Source organism: Zonotrichia leucophrys, chromosome 5, assembly GCF_028769735.1.
Source record: "Zonotrichia leucophrys gambelii isolate GWCS_2022_RI chromosome 5, RI_Zleu_2.0, whole genome shotgun sequence".
Taxonomy (NCBI): domain Eukaryota; kingdom Metazoa; phylum Chordata; class Aves; order Passeriformes; family Passerellidae; genus Zonotrichia; species Zonotrichia leucophrys.
Genome location: NC_088175.1, coordinates 56069153 through 56093610, shown reverse-complemented (window position 1 = coordinate 56093610; position 24458 = coordinate 56069153). Strand labels below are relative to the sequence as shown.

The window sequence follows — 24458 nt, the reverse complement described above, 5'->3', positions numbered from 1 at the left end:
CAGCTAATTAATTTCTGACAGTTACACCGGGCAGGGTAATGATCCATGACTAACAGGAAAGCATTTACCAGAATGCACAGGGAAGTACAAAGGCCTTGGCCAGCTGTGTGTCTGCACCTCAGAGCTTTGTGCTTCACTAGATGCAGTAAAATTGTGTCTCTGAGTGAAGCAGTGTGGGCAGGAGGGTGGCTCAAGGCTGGGTTTGCATCTAACCATGGGATGGAGAGGCTGGATAACAGCAGGTGGATGGGGGAAATGTGTGCAGTGGAGAGTCAGGAGCCACAGGGCAGCGTTGGAAAGCAAGGCTGTGCTTTTAGCAGTTTAAAGTTTGTACAGTGCTTTCCATGGCAAGTATTTGCAGTGTATAATTGGAGAAAAACTTCCCGCTAAGTGTCTCAGCACTTAGTTCTCTCCTAAAGTGCAGATTTTTCCAGTAGCACAGGTGACAGGAGGGTTTGACCTCTAAACCCAGTTCAGACTAAGGGTAAGAGCACGGTGCAGCTATTTATATTTGCACTGTTTCTCAGGGGCATTCCCTGCCAAAGAACAGATTGATCTTTCTGTTTATTTTACTGCATTCTTAAAAGGACATTTTTGACTTACTTAGATAAGCAAATACCCAGACATGGCATCATTCAAAAAGAATGTAAAGATGTGTGTTTTACTTGATGTGTAACCAGAACAGGAGTGGACCTTAGGGACTTCTCTCAAGAAAAATTGTAATAAAAGTGAAAAACATTATTTAAAAAATAATCAACAGTGCTTTATGAAAATTACATTTGGGGTAATAAACTGTCTGTAATTTTACAACTCTAAACAAGTAAATAATGCAATAATAATAAAATGCTGTTAATACTCTGCTTCTATTCAAAGTTAATTTAATTCCACAGAGAGCTATTGTGTTTTCATAATGGACTTGCACTGTTTGGTTACACTGTTTAAATCTGTCTGTGGTTTGTGTTCAAAGCACACAAAAGCAAGACAAAACAGAAGTGTGGTAAGATACTGACTAACAGAATTAGATACTGAGAAAGCCAATGATTATCATTGCAATAGCAGCACCTGATCAAAGCCATCACTGCTGCAACATGCAGGAAAACAATGAGCACCCAGATGTACAACTGAAATCAGGGTGAGGGTCAGAACTGGTGTCTGGGAAGCCCTCGCAGTCTCATTAGGTATAACTGCAATTACTGGTACCAATTTACCTTGTGTGCACTGTGAGATTAGGGATTTGGCTCACTGCATTTGTTTTAGTTCAGTGTACATGGTATAATTTCAGTTTGTACTTAAAAAATATCCAAGGGGCAGCACATTTGTTCTGAATGCCCAGTCATCTCTGCTGTGTATGTTTTCTCTCTTTGGGATCAAAATAAATAAGAGTACTATTAACAGTTGTACTTCACCAGTTCATAAAGGGTAATCTGTACCAACTTGTTTAGACTGTATTTTTTCTAATGGAAATCATGAGGAATACTGTTTAACTCTTATCAAAAATTGTAATTATTACTGCTTTAAAATCAGTATGGCCCACATAAAAGTTGGTACTGTGGGCTAGAGACCGACCTGCTCTGCAGAATAGAGGTTGGTTTAAACTCTTATCTTGACTGAAAATCCATGTATCACTCAGAAGAGCTTTTCAGCAGCTTACACCAGGAACCACACTGTTTCTTCTGAATTAGCCTTTACTTTTAAATCTGCATTAGCCTTTGCATCATCGCTAACAAAGTTGTTTTTCCCGTGATGCCACTGGCAGGGCCTAAACAGCACTGAGACTACTTTACTCATCCCTGAACATCAAGTGGTAAGCAGTGAGAAGTATTCATGCTTCCTTGCATGAATTTGTGTGGCGTCTTCTATTACAGTATGCCAAAACGTCCCTCACCAGAAAATTTTCCAGTTTCAAGGATGCCATCCTTCTAAAACCAATTTCTTCTAGCTGATAAAAATGAACATTCTGCATTTATTCCTAGAGATGACTTAAGAGATTAAATTCAAATAAATCAAAAGCTTAATAGACAAATTTGGAAAGTTGAGATTGGTGGAGAAAACTGGAAAGTTTGCTTTTTTATCATTGTTTTGGTTTGATGGGATATAGGATGTATTCTGACTCTGGTGTTATTAACAAATGTGGGTTTCCTTTTTACCATGATGGCCTGAGGGTTCTGTGGGTCAGCATGATACTTTACCATGTTTTAAAGAGCAAGAAACAAACACTGACATCATTTGAAATACATTGCCTCTCTTTTTTTATTGTAGTAAATAATAAGAACAGGCTCAGGGTAGCCACTTACTGAAATTCACAGATGAGATAACTATATAAATTCTCAAATATATCAGAAAACTTTAAAGAATCGTTATTGTTTTATGTAGAAAAAGTACAAAAAGAAATTCAAAATAACTGAAGAAGTACATGCTGAGGTGTATTAAAACTGTCTGCTTGCTTACTTTGGGCTCTGGTGTCTTCCATTAACACGTACGCTCCCCTAGCTTACTTTTTATTTTTCTTGGTTCTGGTCTTGTTTAATGTATTCGTTTATCCCGAGAGGCTTTTCATGTGCATTTATATTTCAGTGCAAATATCTTGGTGTCTTAAACTGCTTTGAAATGCATGTTTTCAAGCTTTCAGATTTTAATGGGGTTCAGAATTGAAACATGAGTGAAGGTGAAAAAAGCAGCTTGCAAGTTTTAGCTACAAGAAATACATGGGATTTTGTTCCTTTGAATGGGAAAGGTTATAATTTTGTGTGCAGCCTTGCAGCCTGCATGAAGTGTAACTGGAAATTGGGATGGGTGGTGTTAAGAGTGCTGTTAATACACATCTTTAAAGAGAGTGAGCTCTTCAGTTGCATGGATTCCTTCAAGGAAGAAGAATGGTGAGAACTTCATGGAGAGGGTCTCTGGTAAAGTGGGAACTGAGTGCATGAAGCAGAAATATGCCATGTGGATTTTCACCTGTATGTTTGTGTATGTTCTGTAAATGTATTTCCAGGAACATTTTACTTTTGGAAATACATTTATATAATTTAGATATGTATTTATAAAGTTATGTTTAAGTTCATATATATGTATAAATATATATATTCGTATTTTGTGTAGCAGCACTTAAAGCCATGTGATTTTCCTGTAGCATGTTTTAATTCAGTGAAAAGGAGGACTGTAGAAATATTCCATGCAAACTGGGAATCTAAGTGAAAGTGATAACTTTGTTTTTAAGCCATTGAATGTTTCCTACCCTTTCAGTTATGGAGGCTTTTCTTATATTTTGATTCAGCTTTCAAACCTTATATTTTTGTCCATTTTTCTACTCTGAAAGTTTTTCTGCTGTAGATTGCTAGTTCATAAATTACCTAGTTGTGTTTTAATGTAGTTCTTCGGGGTTTTTACAGTGTCTGTTTTACATCTAACTTGCTGTGTGATTATCAAAGGTATGCAGTTAATAAAATAAATATTTTGTTTGCAGACTGTATCTTTTAAGCCAGCAAAATGTTATAAATCAGTTTAATGTTGTAGTTTCAGATAGGTTTTTTATCTGGTAATGTACAAGTATGATCATGTAATTCCTTGATGTGCTGATGGGGGATTATAAAAACCATTGCATGGTATTAATGTAACATCTAGTCTTTCTTGTTAGTCACAGCCAGAGGTGCTGCCCTGTGCTGTAATTAGTGAAGCTAATGGCTTCCTCCATCTCTGCTTTGGTACTGAAAATGCTGCTCTAAACCACCTTCCCACAGAAAAGATAAAAGCTACAAAAGCAGAAGTGGAAGTGTGCTCAGGTCTGAGCCTGCAGGCCCCGTTCTGTGGGGTTGGGCACTTGGGAAACCGTGAGGTGCAAGGAACTGAATTTGGGAAGGGTGTTTCTGAACACAGGGAATTTGCACTTTTCTGACTGGATAATAATCTGAAAAGTATTACTCTAGGACAAGTTTCCCTGTCTGTGAGGTGTGGACATAGTGAGGGCTGGGATATTTAGTAGCAGAGTGTAAATTGGAAGCTCCGTGCCAAGGTGAGAGCTGTGCTGAGTGAGCTGAAAGGATTCATTTCCTGTTGGATGGATAACCAGAAATAGAAATCCCTCAGAGTCCCATAAAAACATAGGGGATGAAATCATTAAGGTATAATCTGCAGGGCATATTTGTGTTTTGGGTAGTGTGATACCACTAACCCACACAGGGCAGCTGCCCACAGTGCCCAGTGTCAGAGTGCCAGGGGGCAGTGAGGCCACAGGGATGTTTAGCAGGGTGCCCGTGGCTCAGCCCCAGCCCACAGCTGTTGCTCTGTGCCAGGGCTGGTGCTTGTGCCACTTCCAGCAGCTGCTTTTCCTCTCCAGCTCCTGGGCCTGAGTGTTTGCCTTGGCCCTGGAGAAGTGTCTCAGGGGCACCTGTGGAGCCAAGGACTCCTCAGCAGCATGCAGCAGTGCTGAATGCTGAGTTTAGGTGTGTCTGTGTGTGTGGGGCTGCCAGGCAGCATTTACACACTGTGCCCAATCATAACAGACCCTGGGCTCTGCCAGCCTTGCTTCACCCTGAGCTGGGCTTTATTTCTCACTGAATGGTGAGTTTAGGTGTATCTGTGTCTGTGGGGGCTGCCAGGCGGCATTTACACACCTTGCCCAACCAGTGTGGGCAGAGCAGACCCTGGGCTCTGCCAACCTTGCTTCATCCTTTATTTCTCACTGAATGGTGAGTTTAGGTGTATCTGTGTCTGTGTGGGGCTGCCAGCCAGCATTTGCACACCTTACCCAACCAGAACAGACCCTGGGCTCTGACAGCCTTGCTTCATCCTGAGCTGGGCTTTGTTTCCTTGCTGACATCTTGGTCTCTTATAGGAATGTGTCCCCTGTTGGCAGAGTGACAAAACTATGCTTTGTCCCCTCAAAAAGGAAATAAGCCCAGAAGTTTCTCTCCTCAATTAGGTGAAAAGACATCTCATAGGACCTGGAGGACTTCACCTCAAACTTAAAGGATAGCCAGTTGGACAGGAGCCAAAAAGTCCCACCTCAGCAATTTACCAGAAAAAGAAGAGAACAAAGAAACTAATGGCTTTTGTGAGGTGTTTTACCAGGGGCAGGAGGGCCTCTTGCACCTGGCTCAGTTTTTCTCTGTAAAAAGTTTGTTTTGCCTTTTATTAAAACCTTTTTGTTTCCAGTGCTACTACATAAGTCATCCTGCTGGTTTTATGCCTTCTGAGGTAGCTGAGCTATCTTGGGTGTGAAATAGATCTCCAAGAGCTTATGAGACCTGGCTCAAGGAGACTCCTATTTCAGTCTCTCCTGTCACCTGTCCTGTTGAGTCAGGGTTTCCTGCTGCAGGGCTTTGGATTGTGTCTGAGGTGAGGATTGCAAGCCCAGGTACTTGGAAGGTTGTTTGGTTGGACATGGTCCCGTACTCCAGCCTCTGCTTGGTGTCTAGAGAGAAATCATCAAATATAGAATAACTAGAACTATTGGTATAATACCATATGAATCCTGTTAGTTTGCACTTATGCCACGTGAAAAGAAAATTTATGATAGACCATTACAGCATTCAGTTAGCACATCTGCCCACAAGCTGAATGGTCACAGTTCTTAGAGACATAACTAGACTAATGAGTCTGGAAAGCTGTTACAGGATAACAGGAGGGCATTATTTGTGTTTTGAACAGGTGGGGTTTGTAACTTGCTTTGTAGTTGATGGATTTATTTGACATCTTGAAAGCCCTGGTAAATGCTGAATGTTTGCAGTAATGGGATTGCATAGAATCCTGCAGTGAACTTGGATTGGAAGGGAGCTGTGGATGGCTGACCTCCCCCTCAAGGAGTGCTGGCTTCAAACCTAGATCAGGTTGCACAGTCAGTGCAGATCAGTCCTGGCCTAGCCTAATCAGGCTGTGTTATCTCTGAGGATGGAGTCTCTGGGCAATCTTTTGTACCCATTCCCACTCAACCACAGCCTCTCATCCAGGAGGAATTTCTCCTGTTGAGACTTGTGGTTGTTGCTTCTTGAGTTTTCACCATATGCCTCAGGGCTCCATCTCTTCTGTAGTTCTCATTGGGTATAACTTAATTTCTGAAAAGCTTCAGCTTGCTATCTGTACTGTGTTGGAAGTTTTAATTTGGTTCCTTGTATTGCAGGAGGAAGATACTTCAGAATATTTTTTGTGATGAGGTGTGCCTTCATTTAACAAGTGCAGGTTCTCAAGAATCACTACCTGCATTTATGCAATTCTGGAAAGAGCTGTTAAGAAATAAGATGTACAAATGTTTAATGATTCACTGATAGAATCAATGCAAATTACAAACTTTATATACGTTAAACTTGTAGGCACACATGTATGCGTAAACCTTCATGAATGTGCAAGACTGATCTTGTTCTCCTTATGAAATCCAAATGGAGCAAAATGCAAAGGAATAATTTATGGGTTTAATAAGCAGGCCTGTCACTATCCACAATGAATGTCTCAAAGGATGATCTCCAGAAGGAGAAAGAAGTGATAAGTATTCCCCTTCTAATAGCAGATCTGACAATGACTGCTGCATCTTCTTAAATTGATAGTCAGACCTTTAATTACTGTGGATTCTGATACATCTTAGAAAACAACCAAATTTTGATGTCAGTAAAGATAAAATACTTCTTCAATTGTATTGAATAATTTAATTATAACCATGCAACCCAAACAATTTGGGGTGCTCCTTCTGCAGGAGTTTTTCTTTGAAGTAAGTATTGCTTATTGTTTTATTTCTTCTTTTTGTATATGAATTTAGTGCACTAGAAAAGTTTCTGTGCTTGTGAAGTCACTGTCTTTTTTTAATCAGTGATTGGGGCAATTGCTAACATTTTAATTTGTTAGATTGCACTTTGGGGTTTACTTACTGTAATGCTGAATAATTACAGTACTGTTGATTCTGTACAGATGTTACATGGTTCTATGCACTGTTTTAACTTGATTAACTTAGTATCTGAACTTGCAGTTTGCATGTAGTCACAATTATATTTGCAAAGAAAGACCTAAGCCTGTAAGTACAAAATAGAATGGAAAAATGCTTTTTCTTTTCTGCTTCTGGATTCCATAATTTTTGTGAACCATTTAATCATGAAAGATGAGGTACTGCATTTGGAAGCAAAAGCATTTCTGAGGTAGCTGTCCTGATTTCAGCCATACAAAGTATTCTAATTGATCTGCTGTAAATATTTCTCAAGAAGATAAACAACAAAAAACCTTTACAGAATTGCTGAAGAGGAAAGGCCAAGAATGGATGCTAGCATTTTCAGAAAGCAATTTCTTTTAGCTTTTTTTGTGCTGCATTGATTTGCAGCAGTGTTTTGTAGCTCCCCAAGGGCTAGGATAGGAGCACAGGAGTTCCTGATAATGCATGGCTGCTTCAAGTGTCTAATTGCAGCAGTTACCAGTGTGTCTAATGAAGATGCATAAAGTTGTGCAACACTATGGAACAATAGGATTGTCAATTATTTTTATTTCATTTCAGCCTATTTAAAGATAAACACATAAATTATGTGGATATTGTTACTTGTAATTTTGTCAACTCTGGAATTACATGGTTGCCATTTGTCATTTTATGTCCCAGTGGGTCCAACCAAACATGAGCATTACAGAAACATGCATGCACTATGCATGAGCCAGTGCTCTACACTCAAAACCACTTGCTTACTGCTCTTTTTTAAATCTGCTGAAGTGTTGGAACCCAGGAAATTCCTCTGGCTGCCCTGGAGGACTCGAGCCCTGCCCAGGGGGCTCAGAGACCTTGGTACAGAGCCCAAGACCCCCCTGTGCCTTTGATTTAGCCCTTGGAAAAAACAATTACCAACCTTATATGAAAAATTACAAGCCACGGAAGTTTAAGTATAATGGTAGTGAATTTATCACAGGGTGAGAAATAGATTTTTGGGGTTTTTAGAATGGGGGTTCAGGGGACAAGATGGAGGAATTTGGACGTGTCCAGCCTTTCTCCTTCTTCTTCTTCTTGGCCTCCATCTTCTGCTGTGATGGTGGCACTTTTGGGTTGGTTTAGAGCAGAAGCCCACTGTCTAACACAGGTGATAGGTATTGGGAAGTAACTGTAAACATTGTATATGTAGTTTTTATTATAAAAAGTTTTATTATATTTATTATTTATTATATACTACCCTGGGGGAAGCAGAGTGCTCTGGGCTGTCTTGCTGAACAGACCTCAGCAGGCCAGAGAAAGAATTTTATAGATAAGGAAGAATAAACAACCTTGAGACGGAGAACAGAAGAGCTCTGACTCCTTCTTCGACTGCTGGGCTGGGAAAAGAGACTTTCTAACCAATCTCGGGGTCACTGTGAGCAGCAGCAGTGCCCAGACTGGAGTATGCAAATGATAGCAAGTAGTAGTATAGAAATCATTGTCTTAAAACATTTTTACTGTCCAAACAGATTCCAGCCCAGCTTTGCCTTTAATAGAAAAGACACAGTAGTCATATTATTTGCGGGTGCTTGTGTTTTTCTGACGTTTGGAGGCTTTTTGTAGCTTTAAAGGACATGGATTTCTTGCTCACTGCAGTTGGGGTGTGTGTGCTTGAAGCAGTTGGCTCTCGGGGAGGAACGGTGGGCGTGCTAACTGCTTGTTGGTTATTCCAGCAGAGTGGAAGGAAGTATAATCTGTTCCTGAAGCGGCGTCTCAGGGTAAAGCAGTGACCAGCGCTGTTGCCAGTGGCTTGTGTGCTGCAGGAATAACCTGCTGCTTTCACTGTGTGCTGCCTCTGTTAACTGCGAGCCAGGGCCACAGCTGCACATGAACACTCGGTGCTCTCTCATCCTTGCATGGCGTGAGAGGGAAAGACACAGACATGATACTCTGCTTTGTTCCTAATGAAATAAAATAAAACCCCAGTTCAGCCCTGTACAAATACACTTTCGCTGGTGGGTGTGGTTGAAAAAGTAACAGCAACCTTCCTCTGCACAGAGTTACATTTAAACTAGAATGTTCTCTTTGCTGTATGTCTTGGATGTGATTTGATAGAGCTGAATATTGATATGGCAATAAACAATATTGCCTAATGAGTTAACTTCCCTAGGAGAGTGGGCTTGCAGTCTTTTATTTGCCTAACATTAATTACTGTGGCCTAATAGTGAAAAAGGTGGATGTTGTTACTAAGACATTCTGGCATGCTGGTAAATTAAAATATGATCTTTAATAGATGAATTGGAGTACTAATTACCCTGTTGATATCTTTTATTAGGTGTATATTTTCCCGTGAAAGTAAATACTCAGTGTTGAAACATCACCCCTGTATTTTTGTGAGCTATTTTTATGTGTGGTCATTGCTGGGACATATGTCTCTGTGGTGGTTGATTTAGTGAATGTTGTTATGTAGAGGAAAATGCATGAATTTGCATTTTGCTACCTGCTTCAAGTATTCACATGTATTGCTACACTAACATATATATATATTTATTTTTCTTGTGTCAGTTATTTACATGTAATGCTTGCAGACATATGTGGTTAATTTTGAAATTAATCTAGATGTAGCCCTTGTTAAAACTTGCCCAGATGTATCTTCAGCTGTAAAGCAACTGAAGAACTGTGGCAATGTGGGGGAACTTCTTTGCCTTCTGTGATATTTTAGAGAAACAGCAGTGCTTGTATTTTTAATTCACATGCCTGTATCTTCTGCAGATTGATAAAAGACATCAAAGCAAAGATTCTATTTTCTTCAGGGATGGTGTCAGGAGAATTGATTTTGTTCTCTCCTATGTGGATGATCTTAATAAGGAATGGGAAAAGAAGTTGGTAAGTTTGTCTTTTTGAAGTCCTCTTAGTTTTTATTTACAATAAGATGAATATCAGTTACTAACCCTGTCGGATCACTAGACTCATCTGGAATGGAACTTACCTAAACAAATCACATACAGCTATGTGAAAAGCAATCTCATGTATGAACATTTCTGTGTAATTTGCTGTTGTTTGTCAGGATCCAGTTTTATTAGATTCTTGTGTCTATGTTAATTGAATTGATCACTCTTCATTACTTAGGCTGAGCAATATATTGTACAATGGAGCAAAGTAATCTCAATTATTTTGCTTCTTCATTTAACAGTCTAGCTAATACTCTGGAGAAATATTTGTGAATACTTGCACCTGTAAATACTTTCAAATGAAGGAGGATTATTCTTCTAAATAAGCAGAGGTCATCCAAACAATATTTAACAATGACTAATTTCTCATACCCTTTGATTGTAGTTAGAGGAGAAAGAGATTCTGAGCTCCAAGACTCAATGCAGTTTTTCTTTAATACTTTTGAGACTCTTTTCTTAAAATATACTCTGAGTAACACAAACACAGCATGTCCTCCTGGAGCTTCTCCCTGTGTTTGACCTACAGTAGGTCAAACATCTACATGTGTGTGTTCATTCTTCTAGAAGAATATTTAAATATATAAATATTTTAATAGTAAATAATATTTTGTTTAAATATTATTGATATTTAAATAAAACATTGTTTACTATTAAAATATTAGTATTTATAAAATATTTTAATAGTTATTAAATATTTAATAGATGTTAATATTTTAATAAATATTGAAGTATGTATATTTATTTAAATATAAAGAATATAAGTGGCTTTGATAAGAGCCCTCCTATGAAACAGAGCACAAAAACAAACTTTCTCCAAAGTGCCAGTTAGTGATTATTCTTGAACTTGCCAGCAGGACCCTGAATGGTAATCATAGGTCAGATGGAATCAGTTAATGACCCCTGTTTGTTCCATGCTCACATGACACATGAGGTCTCACTTGGCTAACGTAAATTCAAGCTATATAAAAAAATCCAGTATAATGAGAGGCAGTCAAGGCAACAAATTTTATATAAAGCACGATATTTTTTAAATATGAGGATTTAAATTTGGTTTTGTTCTGTGTTTGCTACCTTCTTTCAGAGTCAGGAGAGGTTGTATTTACAAACTAGTCTCTCCAAAATATAACTCCAAAGTTTATTCATGATCAAAAAAATTTAAAAAGGAGAGAGACACTAAAAAATGACATTCTCAAGTAATCATATTTTTCTGAAAGATAAGGGTATCTGAAAAAAACTGATTACACCAATGCTTATGACAAAATCATGATCAAAACTATTAGTCTTTGAAGCAAAGAGCAGTTGCAATCTTTATCTTGTCATATTGAAGTATTTCATAATTAAAAATTCAAATTTCCTTTGGAAAAAAACTGCAAGATTAGGCTGTTAAAAAGATTGCATGTTGTTTTCATTCCTTTATGATGAAAATACTGTTTTCATTAAGAACTTCTGCTGCCTGTCCTTGCATCCAAATACAATCTAGCGTAGAACCCAGCCCCTCTATCCTACTCTTATTTCCTTAAAAAATCCAAAAATTTGTCATATCTCTGTTGGATGCTTTTCCCAGATTAAGCATCTCAGTCAGCTTTGCTCAGCTAGCCACATTCCAAAGATTTTCTTGGGAGCCCAGGTTATTTGATAGCTATGATACCATAGGTTTATATACAAGCATACTTTTTCAAACTCATCTTTCCTCTTTGTCAGGCTGTACTCCTAGCTAGAGGCTTTCTTCTCCCCTGAAGCAAAATGCATTTCAAACATAAGGAAGAGGAGGCCACTCAGTGTAGAGAGAAGAAAGATACCCAAGCAAAATTTGTCAAAGCAACTCTTAAACTTTTCCATTAGTCATACTTGAATTATTTAAAATGAGGGAAGAAAAGAATAATGTTTAGGTTATGTTCAGGTGGGAAGGAAAATGAGTTAGGTGGTCAGAGCCCATGTCCATGGGTGTCCTTATTGAAGGATTCTCCTGGGAAGAAGCCCAAGAGTTAGTAGCTAATATTGTCCTTCCTCTTTGGCATAAAAATGCACTTCCTAGGAGGATATCTCTGCCTTTCAAAAGGCATAAACATCCACAATAAGTATTGTGATGTTTAATTCTGTGTATATCTGTTCCTTGCAAAAGAGTTTATGGCCTCATGGAGGAAGGTCAGTGGCCCTGTAGATAAACTCTGTGGTCACTGGACAAACTGTCATGGAGATACCAATTACAGGCCCCACAATTATGTTCAATTATGCAATTAGTGTGTCCATAAATTAGTGCAGACTTCTTAGCATGCAAGTACTGTGCTGTTGTCTTTGTGGTAACAAGATTTAAATCTTGATGAAGTGCAGCCTCTGGAATTTGTCTGACATACACTGTATTTGCTATTGTACAGTTATCATAGAAAGAAATGTTTCTTTTGTGGTGGTACAATGATGCAGTAAAATGGAACAGCTGAGAATAGAAGTGTTTATAGGAGGAGAATAACAGCTGTGACAAAGGCTTTTGTTTCCTTGTCTCAAGGAAACAGCTTTGTTCTGCATTTCTAAGAATGGGATAAATAACTTCTTTGTGTGTTTCAACATATCCCTGATACAGATGTAAGAGTCAGTCTGTTCATTTTCTCCCTTAGTTTCATGCAGAACAACTTTTAACTTCTTTGATATTCCCAGATGCATTCCAGCTTCAACTGGAATGCTGTTTTGAGCTTGCCTTCAGCTGTTTTGAACTTGCCTTCTATGAGCTACATGAACAAACCCAAACCACAAAGGCCTCTGAACAAAAATTAGGATTACGATTTTTTGAGACAATATTATTCCTTAAAGCCTCCAGCACACGTGGAAATATTTCACCACCATATGAAATGTATGTGAACATGAAAAAATAAACTGTGCCCTGTTCTGGGGTACAGTGAGGAGGGCCAGGCATTCACAGAGTTAAAGAATCACAGAATATGCTGTCAGAAGGGAGCCACCAGGAGCTGGACCTGCATTGTTATCACAGTTTGGTTTATAGAAGTTATCTCTCTTCCCTAGCTGCCTGATTATGCAGTATTACATTTACTTTGAGCTTAATAGTGCTGCTGGACTTTGGATCTTGCCTTGTTAATCTTGGTGGGATGGTTCATTACAGCCCAGCACATGCTGGATGATAAAGTGAGTCTGTGCTTATCCCACATTATGTCAGATATCCACATAATGTGGTGGATGTGATGGCTTACAGAGCTTCCCTCGTGCCTCTTTGGCTGCAGATTGGCATCTACAGCAGAGTCAGAAATACATGCACCAGGGATAATTTATCAGGTTTGGGGCAACAAGCTTAAAATTCTAAGTACAGATTAAAACCAGCCAGCTCTGGTCCAAGGATACATTTTGTCCATTTTAAGCCTTTGATGATGACATGAAGAAATCCAGCATTTGACAAGAAAAGGGGGAGGATTTTTCCCCCCAGCAGATTGATTTCCTTTTAAAAATGTTTTTCCCATTAACAGGGAAGTACAGTCCATTGCATGGGTTTCAGGAGGGGGCTTGTGTGAGAAGAGCAAGGTGGTAAAAAAGAGCATAATTTCTGTTAGAGCACTGCAGTTTGTCACACTAAGTGGATTGTAAGGAGGAATAAGTAGGATGGGGCCAGACCCTTGGCTCTGTCTGTCCTGAGCTGCACAGCTGGAGAGAAGCCTCTCAAGTGACTTGCTTGGCTCTCTTCCAGTGTTTGCTGGAGAGAATACACCCCAGCCTGCTTTGTTAGGAGAAAAGGCAATCCAGAGCTTTGGATACTGGGCTTGAATGTCAGCTTTGCTACAGCATCTTAACATCCCTGCTGAAATCACCTTTTACTTGTGCTGTTTCTGTCTGATTATCATGTCAGCAAACCAGAGTTCTCTGACATGCTTGTACAGGTGCATTTAGGGAGGTTTGTAGGGAAAATAGTGCAAGGAATTGCTTTTGCCCCCAGCATGTGCTGGAACTCAGGACTTACCATATTCACCACTTTATATAGTCCAGTGTCTAATTTAATATCTAGTAATATTTGGCAAAATCAGGTGTGACACATAAAAATGAGAGGCCACTAACACAGGAAAACTTCTGAGGGCTATGAAAGCTTTCTTCAGTCTGCATTCATTTGTCTGAGTAAGTTATGCAAACTGAAATGCAAAAATGGCAGTCTACTCCTCACTGACATGCAGGAAAAGAAAACTGGCTGAAAACTATTGTGTTTTGGAGTTTTTTAAATATGTTTGAAAACTGGAATTTAAGACTTTTCAATAGAAGAAATATTAGACAGCATGGCAGGGTTTAGTTAGAAATAAATTTGTGGTCTATCTTGTGCATTTTAAAGAAGGTAGGGCTCAATATTTGACTTAATTTATTGTTGTTCTGGCAGTTCTTCAGCAAAATTTATATGATTAAGAGGAAATTAATACAGTCTCTCAATAGGAGCAAAAATTATACAGAGAAGGAGAGGAAGAAAATGTTCTTACCTAAAGACACGACTTAAGAATTACTTTGCAATAAAAAGGAGTTCAAGAAGAATATCAAGCTCACACAGATGATGCAGCCACCACGCACTGCAGGTTTATTATCTCTGCATGAAGTCCATGCTGACTTTATGCAAGTTAAGCACATGCAGTGATTTGTTGGTCTTATCAATGATGTTTGTGAAATGCTGTTTGAATTGTCTGTAATCAGGACTTGAATGTCTGTATCAGGCATAATTGTATAATTAAATATACAAAAGAAATAGATGAAGCTGGAAGCACTCAGTCTTCCACGTGCTTCCAGAATTTTCCTTTTCATCTTTCTCTTGGAAATAGAGCTAAACTTGACGACACCCCACAGAGCAGCCTCCTTGTGAAAAACGCCAATCACTTGTTTTTAAAATTTTAAAGTTTAATAGTAATAAAATGGTTATAAAAATAGTAATACAATTAGAGAAATAATAATTTGTACAAATTGAATTAGGACAATATGAGACAATAGAGACAAAGAGTTATGGATGGTCCAGGTACCTTTTGAGCCCGAAAAAGGCCCCACGTTAACAGAGATTAACCCTTAAAAGCAACAGCCTGTTGCATATTCATACATCTCATCCATGATGCATAAATTCCATTCAAACACAGGATTCTGTCTGGGCAGTGTCAGCTTCTTCCTCTGAATCCTGACAGCACCTTTGAAGTGGGAAGAAGTTCATTTCTTCTGGTAATGGGGCAATAAATTCTCTTTCTCTGAAAGATTCAGGTGTCCTGTGGCTGCTGTCTCAGTGCGAGTCCTTTCTTTAAAAAAAGTATCCTACATAGCATAGTTTCTATTTTAACATTTTTATAACCTAAAACTATATTTAACACACTACTTAAGAGAATTAATACAGCATTACTTTCTAACACAACACACACAATATTCATTTTAATATTTGCAAAAAGCCAATTATAAAATACATGCATTTTTCACACTCCTGAAGTCAGAAGTGCTCGAGACCCAAGCCATCAGGTCACACACCCTTAAAGGGGTTTTCTTCAGGGCAGCTGAGAGAAGTGAAACCCGGTGAGTCATGGGTGAGTGATCAGTTAGTTGCTAACTTCATCAGTTACTAAAGTGTCTTTGTTTCTCTTCAGGAAAGGAGAAAAGAATTCGAGAGCAACCTGCAAAAGGCTGGTTTGGAGCTGGAAACAGAAGACAAGAAGGTAAAAAAGAAAAAGAAAAATTAGCACCAAAAAGAGTAGGACTTGGAAATCAATAAACCACTTTCTTTCTCTGAGAAAAATTATAAATTATACTTGTGTGTTTTAGTGGAGTGTGGCTAATTTAGGGGAAACAAGGTTAATATGTTTATTTGAGTGCTTTTCCCAGATACATTGGTTAGAATTGTGGAAGCAGAATAATTTTGGTTCAAGAGGAAGCTTTTGTTTTTGCTTTAATAACAAGAAGGCAGAATAGCTGTGATTTGGTTTATATCCACATAAACGGGACGTGTGCTTACAGCTGATTTTAATTCTACCTAACAATGAGTAACAAGTTTGGAAGGCAGTGAGTGCATTAGTTATGCTCACTGGATGTTGTAATTATGGGGAAGGACCCTGTGGCCTTGGGGATGTTTGCTTAGTGGTACTGTTTGCTGTAATAACTGGAGGATGTGCAATTCTGACTGATGGAGTCAGCGTGCCAGAGGCTGAGGTGAGTAAAATAACTCTTGGTGAAGTTCAGGCTCTGTAACATCCACAGGCAGGGAATTCATTGAGCAATGTTAAAAACCCTTCTGATTGCCAGCTCCTACTGTGAATGCAGAGCAGCACAGGAAGAACATACATGTTACATGAGGCCTATGACAAGATTATTCTTTGTGTTTCCAGTCTAATGAGAATTTTCAGACTCCAGTGTATGAGGTGAATATAGTTTGAAAAGCCTTTGTGAGCTTGTAGTAGTGCAAAGGTTATTTTTATGAACAGACAACCACTCAGATAAGCTTTTCAGTAAATATATATATACACACAGAAATTCCTATTCCATCCTACTTCATTTTTAAATCCTTTAAAAATATGTAAAAGGCAATACATTTTATATGAAAAATATCCCCATAAATGTTTCAATAAACACAGTTTGGTCTAATGTCTGATTTAACTTCTCTGGAACAGGAATCTGAAGATGGCAAGATTTTCTTTGTGAAGATCCATGCGCCATGGGAGGTTCTGATCACGTATGCAGAAGTGCTGAACATTAAAGTTCCCATCAGGGAAAATGACATTCCCCCCATGGTGGAGAACCCCCTGGACTGTGTGCTTTTCCCACTGAGGCTGCCTGAGAAGGTGATGCACCCTGAACCAGATTATTTCACAGCACCATTCAGCAAGGACAAGCAGGAGCTGTACCTCATTAACGATGAGAGCACGTTCTTCTCACCATCCATGAGAAACAGAATAGTAAGTGTGCAAATTTGGCTGTTTCTGAGTACAGGTACATTTACACAGCCCCATCAGAATATTTTGTTGGGAATTTAGCTGCTAAGGACTGGAAAAGTACAAAACTGTGGCTAATTCCAAGTCCTGTTCCTGTGAGATAGCGTGTCCTTGGGGCCTAGCTGTGGTAGGATAACAAACAGTGAAAGAGGCATGAGAAAAGAGACATGTAACCCCTAAGGAATGAGGAAGAGTTCATGGTATAGTTTAACCAATAAATTGCTTAGCTTACAGAATATTCATAAGCTTATTACACGCTGTATAAGTGTCTGATGCTCTCTTCAATAAACGGAATTTGCTTATCACTCATATTGAGTGTCTGAGTCTCCCCTCACCGACAAATGGCTCATCCCTGACAAAGGCCTTCATTTTCTGCGACAATATTTGTGTGAGGAAGGAATGGGTATAGAAGCCTTGATAACTGAGGTAAATGCAGAGAGTTCTGGGTGCCTGTGCATCTTGCTTAGAAGTACAGAATAATTCTTGGAACTGATCTTCTGGATGTCTACAAGGCAGCTGTGCCCCCAGTATTCTTATAGGAGATAAGGCCTTCTGAAGAAATACCTTTTGCTTTTGCATGTTGTTCCTGCAGGTTATACACAGTGCATATCTATTATAGGTTTTTGTTTAATGGCCTGAGAATTGGAAAGGTCTGAAATTGTCATTCTTGAATCTCAGGTTAATTATATTCTTACACGTTGCCCATACGGAACAGAAGAAGGGAAGAAAAAATTTGGGATTAAGAGGCTGCTGAACAATGGCACCTATACAGCTGCATATCCTCTTCATGATGTAAGTGTTTCAGCTTTCTGCTCCCCTGAGCATTTCCCAGTGTTTGCACTCTTTCACCTACTGTGACATTTGCTGTTCCAGGAGATATGAAAATATACTCAAACCTTTCAATTTGTCCCAGTAATTGACTCTGTTTTATGACACACAGACATAGCTGTCAGCCCTGCTATTTGGCTTTTATGTGCTGAAATGTTTCTTGCTACAGAGGAGTTTTTAGAATCTGTGTCAGTCACTCATCTCTTTGGAGACTTACTCCATCATATTCCTGTAATGCTGGTGGCACAGACCACACAGTAGTGCCTTGGATTATAGCAAGGAATGGATTTGCACACTCAGCAGTGTGTGAGCATAGGGTGTGCACACACACACACACACTGTAGTTACACACTGCCTGCAGTTAGAGGAAAACTCTGGGGTTCATACCATGTTGGGGCTGAAGTCAGAGGATTTGCCTGAGTTCATCGTGGGGTGGTGACTTGTCCATCTCCCACTGACCTTTGGGTACAAATGCTGTAATACTGGACATGTAAAGGACAGCAAATACTATGTTTAGTTTGGCTGTAAGGTCATTTTTAATATGACATGTATGGATTTAGTCCTGAAATTCCATGGAGAAAACAAGAGAGAGATGGGTTACAGTGTTTTACATGAATTTTTTTGCTTTAAATTTTTTTCCTCCTAAATGTTGTGTTTAATTTTTTGCTTAAACCTTAAATTCTCTCTGTTTTTTAAAGGTTATTTCAGATGTCACTATGCTTTAACGAACTTACTCTGAATTCTACCATAAGACATTTTAAAATACTGTATATAGATTTATATTTGAAAATATTTGAAAATATTTTATTTTCCTTAGAAAAAAAATAATTGAGTGAATGGACATTCTTTAAGTTTTCAGGAGGAAAGTTTGGCTGATCAGGCTCTAAAATGCTAGTCTAGGCTGGAAGGCACTTTATGCTATTGGGATTACCAAAACCACAGACAGTAAAAGGGAAGAATCTCTTCTACACAACTACAATCAGCTTTAAATGCTAAGAAATCTTATGAAAAAATTCTAAAACTTGTGAGACAGACTTTAAAAATCTTTGTCTAAAAATAATTATTTAATCTTTCAGAATATTTTCAAAATGCAAAATGCCTAAATTTATATATAAGTTTATTTCTTCTGCTAATGGAGCAATAAATTCTTTTTCTCTGAAAGATTCAGGTGTTCTGTGGCTGCTAAAAGTATCTTACATGGCATAGTTTCTATTTTAACCATATGTTATAACCTAAAACTATATTTAACACACTACTTAAGAGAATTAATACGGCATTGCTTTCTATCATAACACATATAATATCCATTTTACTATTTGCAAAAAGCCAATCATAAAATACGCATTTTTCACATTAGCCAATCGAATAGAATCTATCGTGTCACTCTATAAAAACCACGAGGTTCTCTTGAATAAAGCTGCTTTGCTCCCTGTACAATCCTGCCTGTTTTTGTGTTATTCGTGGCACAAGAGTGACCATGAGGTGTTTCCCCTCCCTGCTCTGCTCACAGTGCCAGTACTGGAAGAAGGCCAGCGACCCCAACTGTGACAGCGAGAGGTACACGCTCTACATGGAGTGGGCACGCTTCCTGCGCTTCTACAAGGAGCAGCCCTTGGTCCTTATCAGGTGAGATACTGCCTGTGTGCCCCTGCTTTTCACTGCCATTCTGCGTGCATTCATCTCTACTGGTCCAATTCCTGCTAGCAATGATGCCTTGAGAAGGGTGATGTACAACAGAGGCTACACAAAGTTAAAGTAGGTGTTTATTAAAAAGTGTAACACAGTGTATATTCATCTGTAGTTTGATCCTGCTAGCAATGATGCCTTGAGAAGGATGATCTAGGACAGAGGCTACACAGAGTTAAAATAGGTGTTTATTAAAAAGTGTAATACAGTGTATACTCATCTGTAGTTTGATCCTGCTAGGAATGATGCCTTAAGAAGGGTGACCTAGAACAGAGGCTACACAAAGTTAAAATAGGTGTTTATTAAAAAGTGTAACACAATGTGTATTCATCTGTAGTCTGATCCTGCTAGCAACAATGCCTTGAGAAGGGTGATGTACAACAGAGGCTACCCAGAGTTAAAGTAGGCGTTTATTAAAAAGTGTAATACAGTGTGTATTCATCTGTAGTTTGATCCTGCTAGGATATATTCATTCAAATGTAAAATAGTAATAAGTGTATATTTATCTGTAGCGTGATCCTGCTAGGAATGATGCCTTGAGAAGGCTGATGTACAACAGAGGTCACACAGAGTTAAAGTAGGTGTTTATTAAAAAGTGTAATACAGTGTGTACTCATCTGTAGTTTGATCCTGCTAGCAATGATGCCTTGAGAAGGCTGATGTACAACAGAGGATACACAGAGTTGAAGTAGGTGTTTATTAAAAAGTGTAATACAGTGTATACTCATCTGTAGTTTGATCTTGCTAGGATATATTCAGTCAAATGTAAAAAAGTGTATGTTCATTCAACTGTAAAAAAGTAATAAGTGTGTATTCATCTGTAGTTTGATCCTGCTAGGAATGATGCCTTGAGAAGGCTGACCTAGGACAGAGGCTACCCAGAGATAAAGTAGGTGTTTATTAAAAAGCCTTAATGGATCCACATTGTGCAGTACAAGAGCCCAGCCAAGGCTACACCCAAGAGGAACCAAAATGGTCACAAAGTGCACGACTGCTCACCAGGGCTCACAGTTTTATAAGTTCTGGTCCATTTGCATATTGGAGTTAATTGTCCAATTATAGCTTTAGGTTATAAAATCCCATCCTGCTTGTTTTCACTCTTCAGTCCATGTTGTTTATGCTCTTGGGCCTGAAACTTGTATAGGCTGTCCTTGGTCCCAAGAAATGTCAAAATTTCAACACAGACTTGAAAAAATACTGATAACAACAGTTTGGAAGCTTGATTCTTAGTTCTAACCCCAAATTTAAACTAACTTAAGATCTCTGATTTTTTGATGTGGTACAACAGAATGTTGCTTTGTTCACAGGTTACAGTTCCGTGTTTGTAACACAAGTCATTGTATTTCTGTGGATTACCTATTTGCTTTAACCATATGGTCAGAACTGTTGTGCTGTTTCATTTGTGTAACTCCTTGGAAAAATCAGAAAGTAAATCTTCACCTACACTATTCTGCAGAAAAGAGAAAAGAGGGATTTTAATGTTAGTTTCTGCCAGGAGGAAAAAAGGGACAAAAGAGACTATATTTCCTGATCATTCACCTGCTTCTTACAGCCTGAGTAGCTTCTCATGGCCAGTCTCAGCCCTCATTTTCCACAGTACCTCAAGGCATTTACTCTGCTGTTAAAAGTGAATTTTGCCAAGTATTTCTCTTTTACTCTGGCCAGTTTGCTGTACTACAGTTTGAAATTTTGCTTTGTGTTCCTGTTAATTGCTATTTTTTTTTTATTTTGTATTCAGAAAGTACTATGGTGAGAAGATTGGAATCTATTTTGCCTGGCTGGGATTTTACACCGAGATGCTTTTCCTTGCAGCAGTTGTTGGCTTAATCTGTTTTCTTTATGGCTTGTTTACAATGGATGAAAATATGAGCAGGTAAGTATAACATTGAAAATCTCTTAGCAAAAGCTAAGTAATGTGAAAATGTTGTTGTTGCAAAAAAAAAAAATTATAAATGTTGTTACTCAACAGGTAATAAGCTTTTAAAGCTTGTCAGAGCAGACACAAATGTTCTTCAGCTGTCTTTATTGACTGTAAAGGTGGTGGACCACTAATGCAGAACTTGTGACTATTAGTTAGTAAGACTCAACCTGTAGGTGAAAAGCAATATTTTGTTGGCCATAGCTTTCTGCATTGGAGAAGCTGCAATACGTGAAGTCCTGAGGGTCCCCCTTAGATCTCTCAAAACTGTTTGAGTGTTTATTGTTGCCTCAAGCCTGTCTATTTTATCTGTCTTGCAGAGCAGTCTGGCCTTTTTGTGTAGGTCATCATTTGTACTAAGCAAAAGCATGAGTTAAAACAGATCAGCAGTGTTCTCCCACCAAAGAGGGATCCAGTGTCTTAGAAGCCACAATTGGGTGGTTTTTTTAAGTAAGCATAGTATTTCTTTTATCAGAAGTCCAAAGATTTGTTGTATTCAGGGTTTGGGGGTGGGAAGAGGAAGAGAGGGTTGTCTTCTCATTGCTTACTGTTTTCTGTAAGAAGGTTTCTATAAAATCTTGAGTTTTAACTATTAAAGATGACTAACAAGTTAAAATTCTCACCTCTTCTGTTGAATAATGTAATTTTGAGAGTTGTATTTTAGCCAGGTTAAGAATTCATCTGGGAATACTGTTATACATATTGAGATTTCTCTGGATACCAAAGGACTATCCTAGAATTCTAAATTTTACCCACTGTTATTAAACTGAAGTAGCAAATTTCACTGCAGATATCAAAGCTGAAGTGGTCTCTCTGCTTTTAGAGAAGGTGTTTTGATGTCCTTGCTAACCTGATGAGAAATAACATCGTTTATATCTTGCCTGGAAGCAGTGCATGCACAGTACAGCTCCTGATTCATTGCTGGTAGAGCCAAAAAAGCCCATATCAAGGAAATTTATTAATTCTACTCCTTGTAGCAGCTGCTTCACTCTTGGGTTTCCCTGAGCAGCCCCTGGTTGATACCAGTGACTGTGACAAGATGTGGCATCTTTGCTGTGAAGCTGCAAATGTTGAGCTTTGAACAAATGAAGCTCCTATTTATTTTCTAAATAAATTTCATATAACAGCTTTTAAGATGCTGTGGAAACAGACACTTTACAATGTTTTCCTGCCTAGCAAAGAGATCTGTGACCCTGCAATTGGAGGAGAGATCATCATGTGCCCCCTTTGTGACCGAGACTGTGAATACTGGAGGCTGAACACCACCTGCGAGTCCTCCCAGGTCTGTGTCTGCTTCTGCAGCCTCTGCTCCTTTTTGTTCCTCCTGAAAACTCTCCTGGTCCTGACCTGTTCTGGCTCTTCTCTTGCAGTATTCCCATTTGTTTGACAACGTGGCAACTCTTTTTTTTGCCATTTTCATGGGTATATGGGGTGAGTACATGTGATAAGTTTTATGTCAAGCAATAAGGAGAACTTGGCCAAGCTGTTGAGGGACACTGGAAGTGGGAAGAAGGGGAGTAATGGCTTCACCTTAATGTCCTGTCTTGGATGCTGAAATGATGAATGAGTGGAAATAACTTCAAGTTACAGAGGAATTAAGATTTAAAAAACCCAAGCAGACATCTAGGATACCATAAGAATAGCATATGCATAGTGTACTCTGAACTGCTAAAATATGATTCTTTCCTTAGTAACCAGAGCGATCCAACCTTATGCAGCCCAAATAAGAGTTCTCTCTGCTCAGCCCTTCCCATCATCAGTGGGGGAGTTTTGTGCCCTTTCACTGGATGGGTGGTGGTCCATCACTGCTGCTGCATTAGCTGTACTTCTGGGGTGAGGAAATCCATTGGATCTACTCCAGTGAGCTTCATGCACTGTAGTATGCTTTGATGACACAGAAACAGGTGGATTTCTGGCCTCTATATGTCACTATGATATTGTCTGAAAAATCCCATCGCCAGGATTTCTTCTCCTGGCAGGATGAGAAGCTTCAGCTCCTCCCTGTTTTGCTGCTCTGGAATGTGATTTGGAGAATTGTTTACCCAGCATGTGAATTGTTTTTAATTAATGGCCAATCACAGCCATTGAGTCTGTCACAGGTTTTTATTATCATTCTTGTCAAGCCTTCTGATGTGTCCTTTCTATTTCTTTAATATAGTTTTAGTATATCATTTATTATGATATGATATCATACAATACAATAATAAATCAGCCTTCCGAGATCCTGGAGTCAATTCTCATCTCTCACCTTGTCCTGGGACCCACAGCACCACAACATCCATAATCATAGTTTCACACCAATGATACCTCTTCAGACTTGTAGAAACATTGTGTTGAATGCTTATTCTTTTTTTCAACTCTATGAAGGTTTATAAATTCTGGATAGCATAGTTATTGCTTCTTATTTCCTTAAATACAATTCTCTTGTTTCATGCTGTTTGTATGAAATGTCATCATTAAATGTTCAGCTTGTATATAGATATTCCATTAACTCACAAAGATTCTTGTGTGCTAATGGAAAACCTGTGTATTTTTAATCAGAGGATCTAATCACTCAGTTCTTTCATATAGAATTATTATTTAAAATCTAAATAAGATTTTTGTTGTATGGCTGTTTTACTAAACTTTTCTTGGTTTTTAAGAACTACCATTTGCATGACATGGATTAGTCATTCAGGAAGTACCAGCCAAAGAGTTGAGAACTGCAGAAGATAAGGTTTCCTGTGTTTGTCTAAGCCATAAAACTTCCCCAGTTCAGATAAGAACAATCAGATTACAAAATGTTGACATTTTAAAGTAATTTACTAAGGGCTCTTAAGATGTTATATAGTATTATAAATTTTATAGTTGTTTATATATTAAATCAATTCCCTCTAATGTCTTAAAAAATTCTTAGGCCAGCCCAACTCTTGATTGTATAAAAATCATCAGACATTCACTGTCTTTAAAATGACTGTGTGTCCTGGTTTAGGGCAAATTTGGGAGGAAACCTCCAAAGGGGTCCCTCTAGAAAGCAAATTCAAGTGGCCCCTTCCCCACCAGGTCAGGAGACATAAATCTGCTTTGAGAAAAGTGGAAAAAAACCATTTAACAAGCAAAGTATTCACAAGCATGGAGAAAATGATTGATATTGAACAATGGAAGCTGTCATTGTTGTGAAGGGTGGCAAATTCAGCCAATCCTTGGCCGGGGCTGTGGCTCAGCTCTCTCTGTCTCTGCCCAGTCCCTCCTGTGCTGGAGATGCTGCATCCCAGCCCCAGTGGGCCACAGCCATGAGC

General features: G+C 38.7%; 1 protein-coding gene across 5 annotated transcripts in view; it reads left to right on the top strand.

Moving 5' to 3' along the window:
• Positions 1-24458, top strand: part of ANO5 (anoctamin 5) — a 60349-nt gene that overhangs the window by 17094 nt on the left and 18797 nt on the right. For 2 of the 5 annotated variants that reach the window (XM_064715782.1, XM_064715783.1), the window contains 9 exons: positions 1757-1804; positions 9641-9754; positions 15411-15479; positions 16428-16712; positions 17427-17540; positions 19087-19202; positions 21001-21135; positions 22357-22462; positions 22551-22611. In XM_064715782.1, the coding sequence (XP_064571852.1) occupies positions 1757-1804; positions 9641-9754; positions 15411-15479; positions 16428-16712; positions 17427-17540; positions 19087-19202; positions 21001-21135; positions 22357-22462; positions 22551-22611 (1048 nt within the window). Of the gene's footprint in view, positions 1-1756; positions 1805-8601; positions 8647-9640; positions 9755-15410; positions 15480-16427; positions 16713-17426; positions 17541-19086; positions 19203-21000; positions 21136-22356; positions 22463-22550; positions 22612-24458 lie in introns of all 5 variants that reach the window. The other 3 variants (XM_064715784.1, XM_064715785.1, XM_064715786.1) reach the window with 2 other exon arrangements.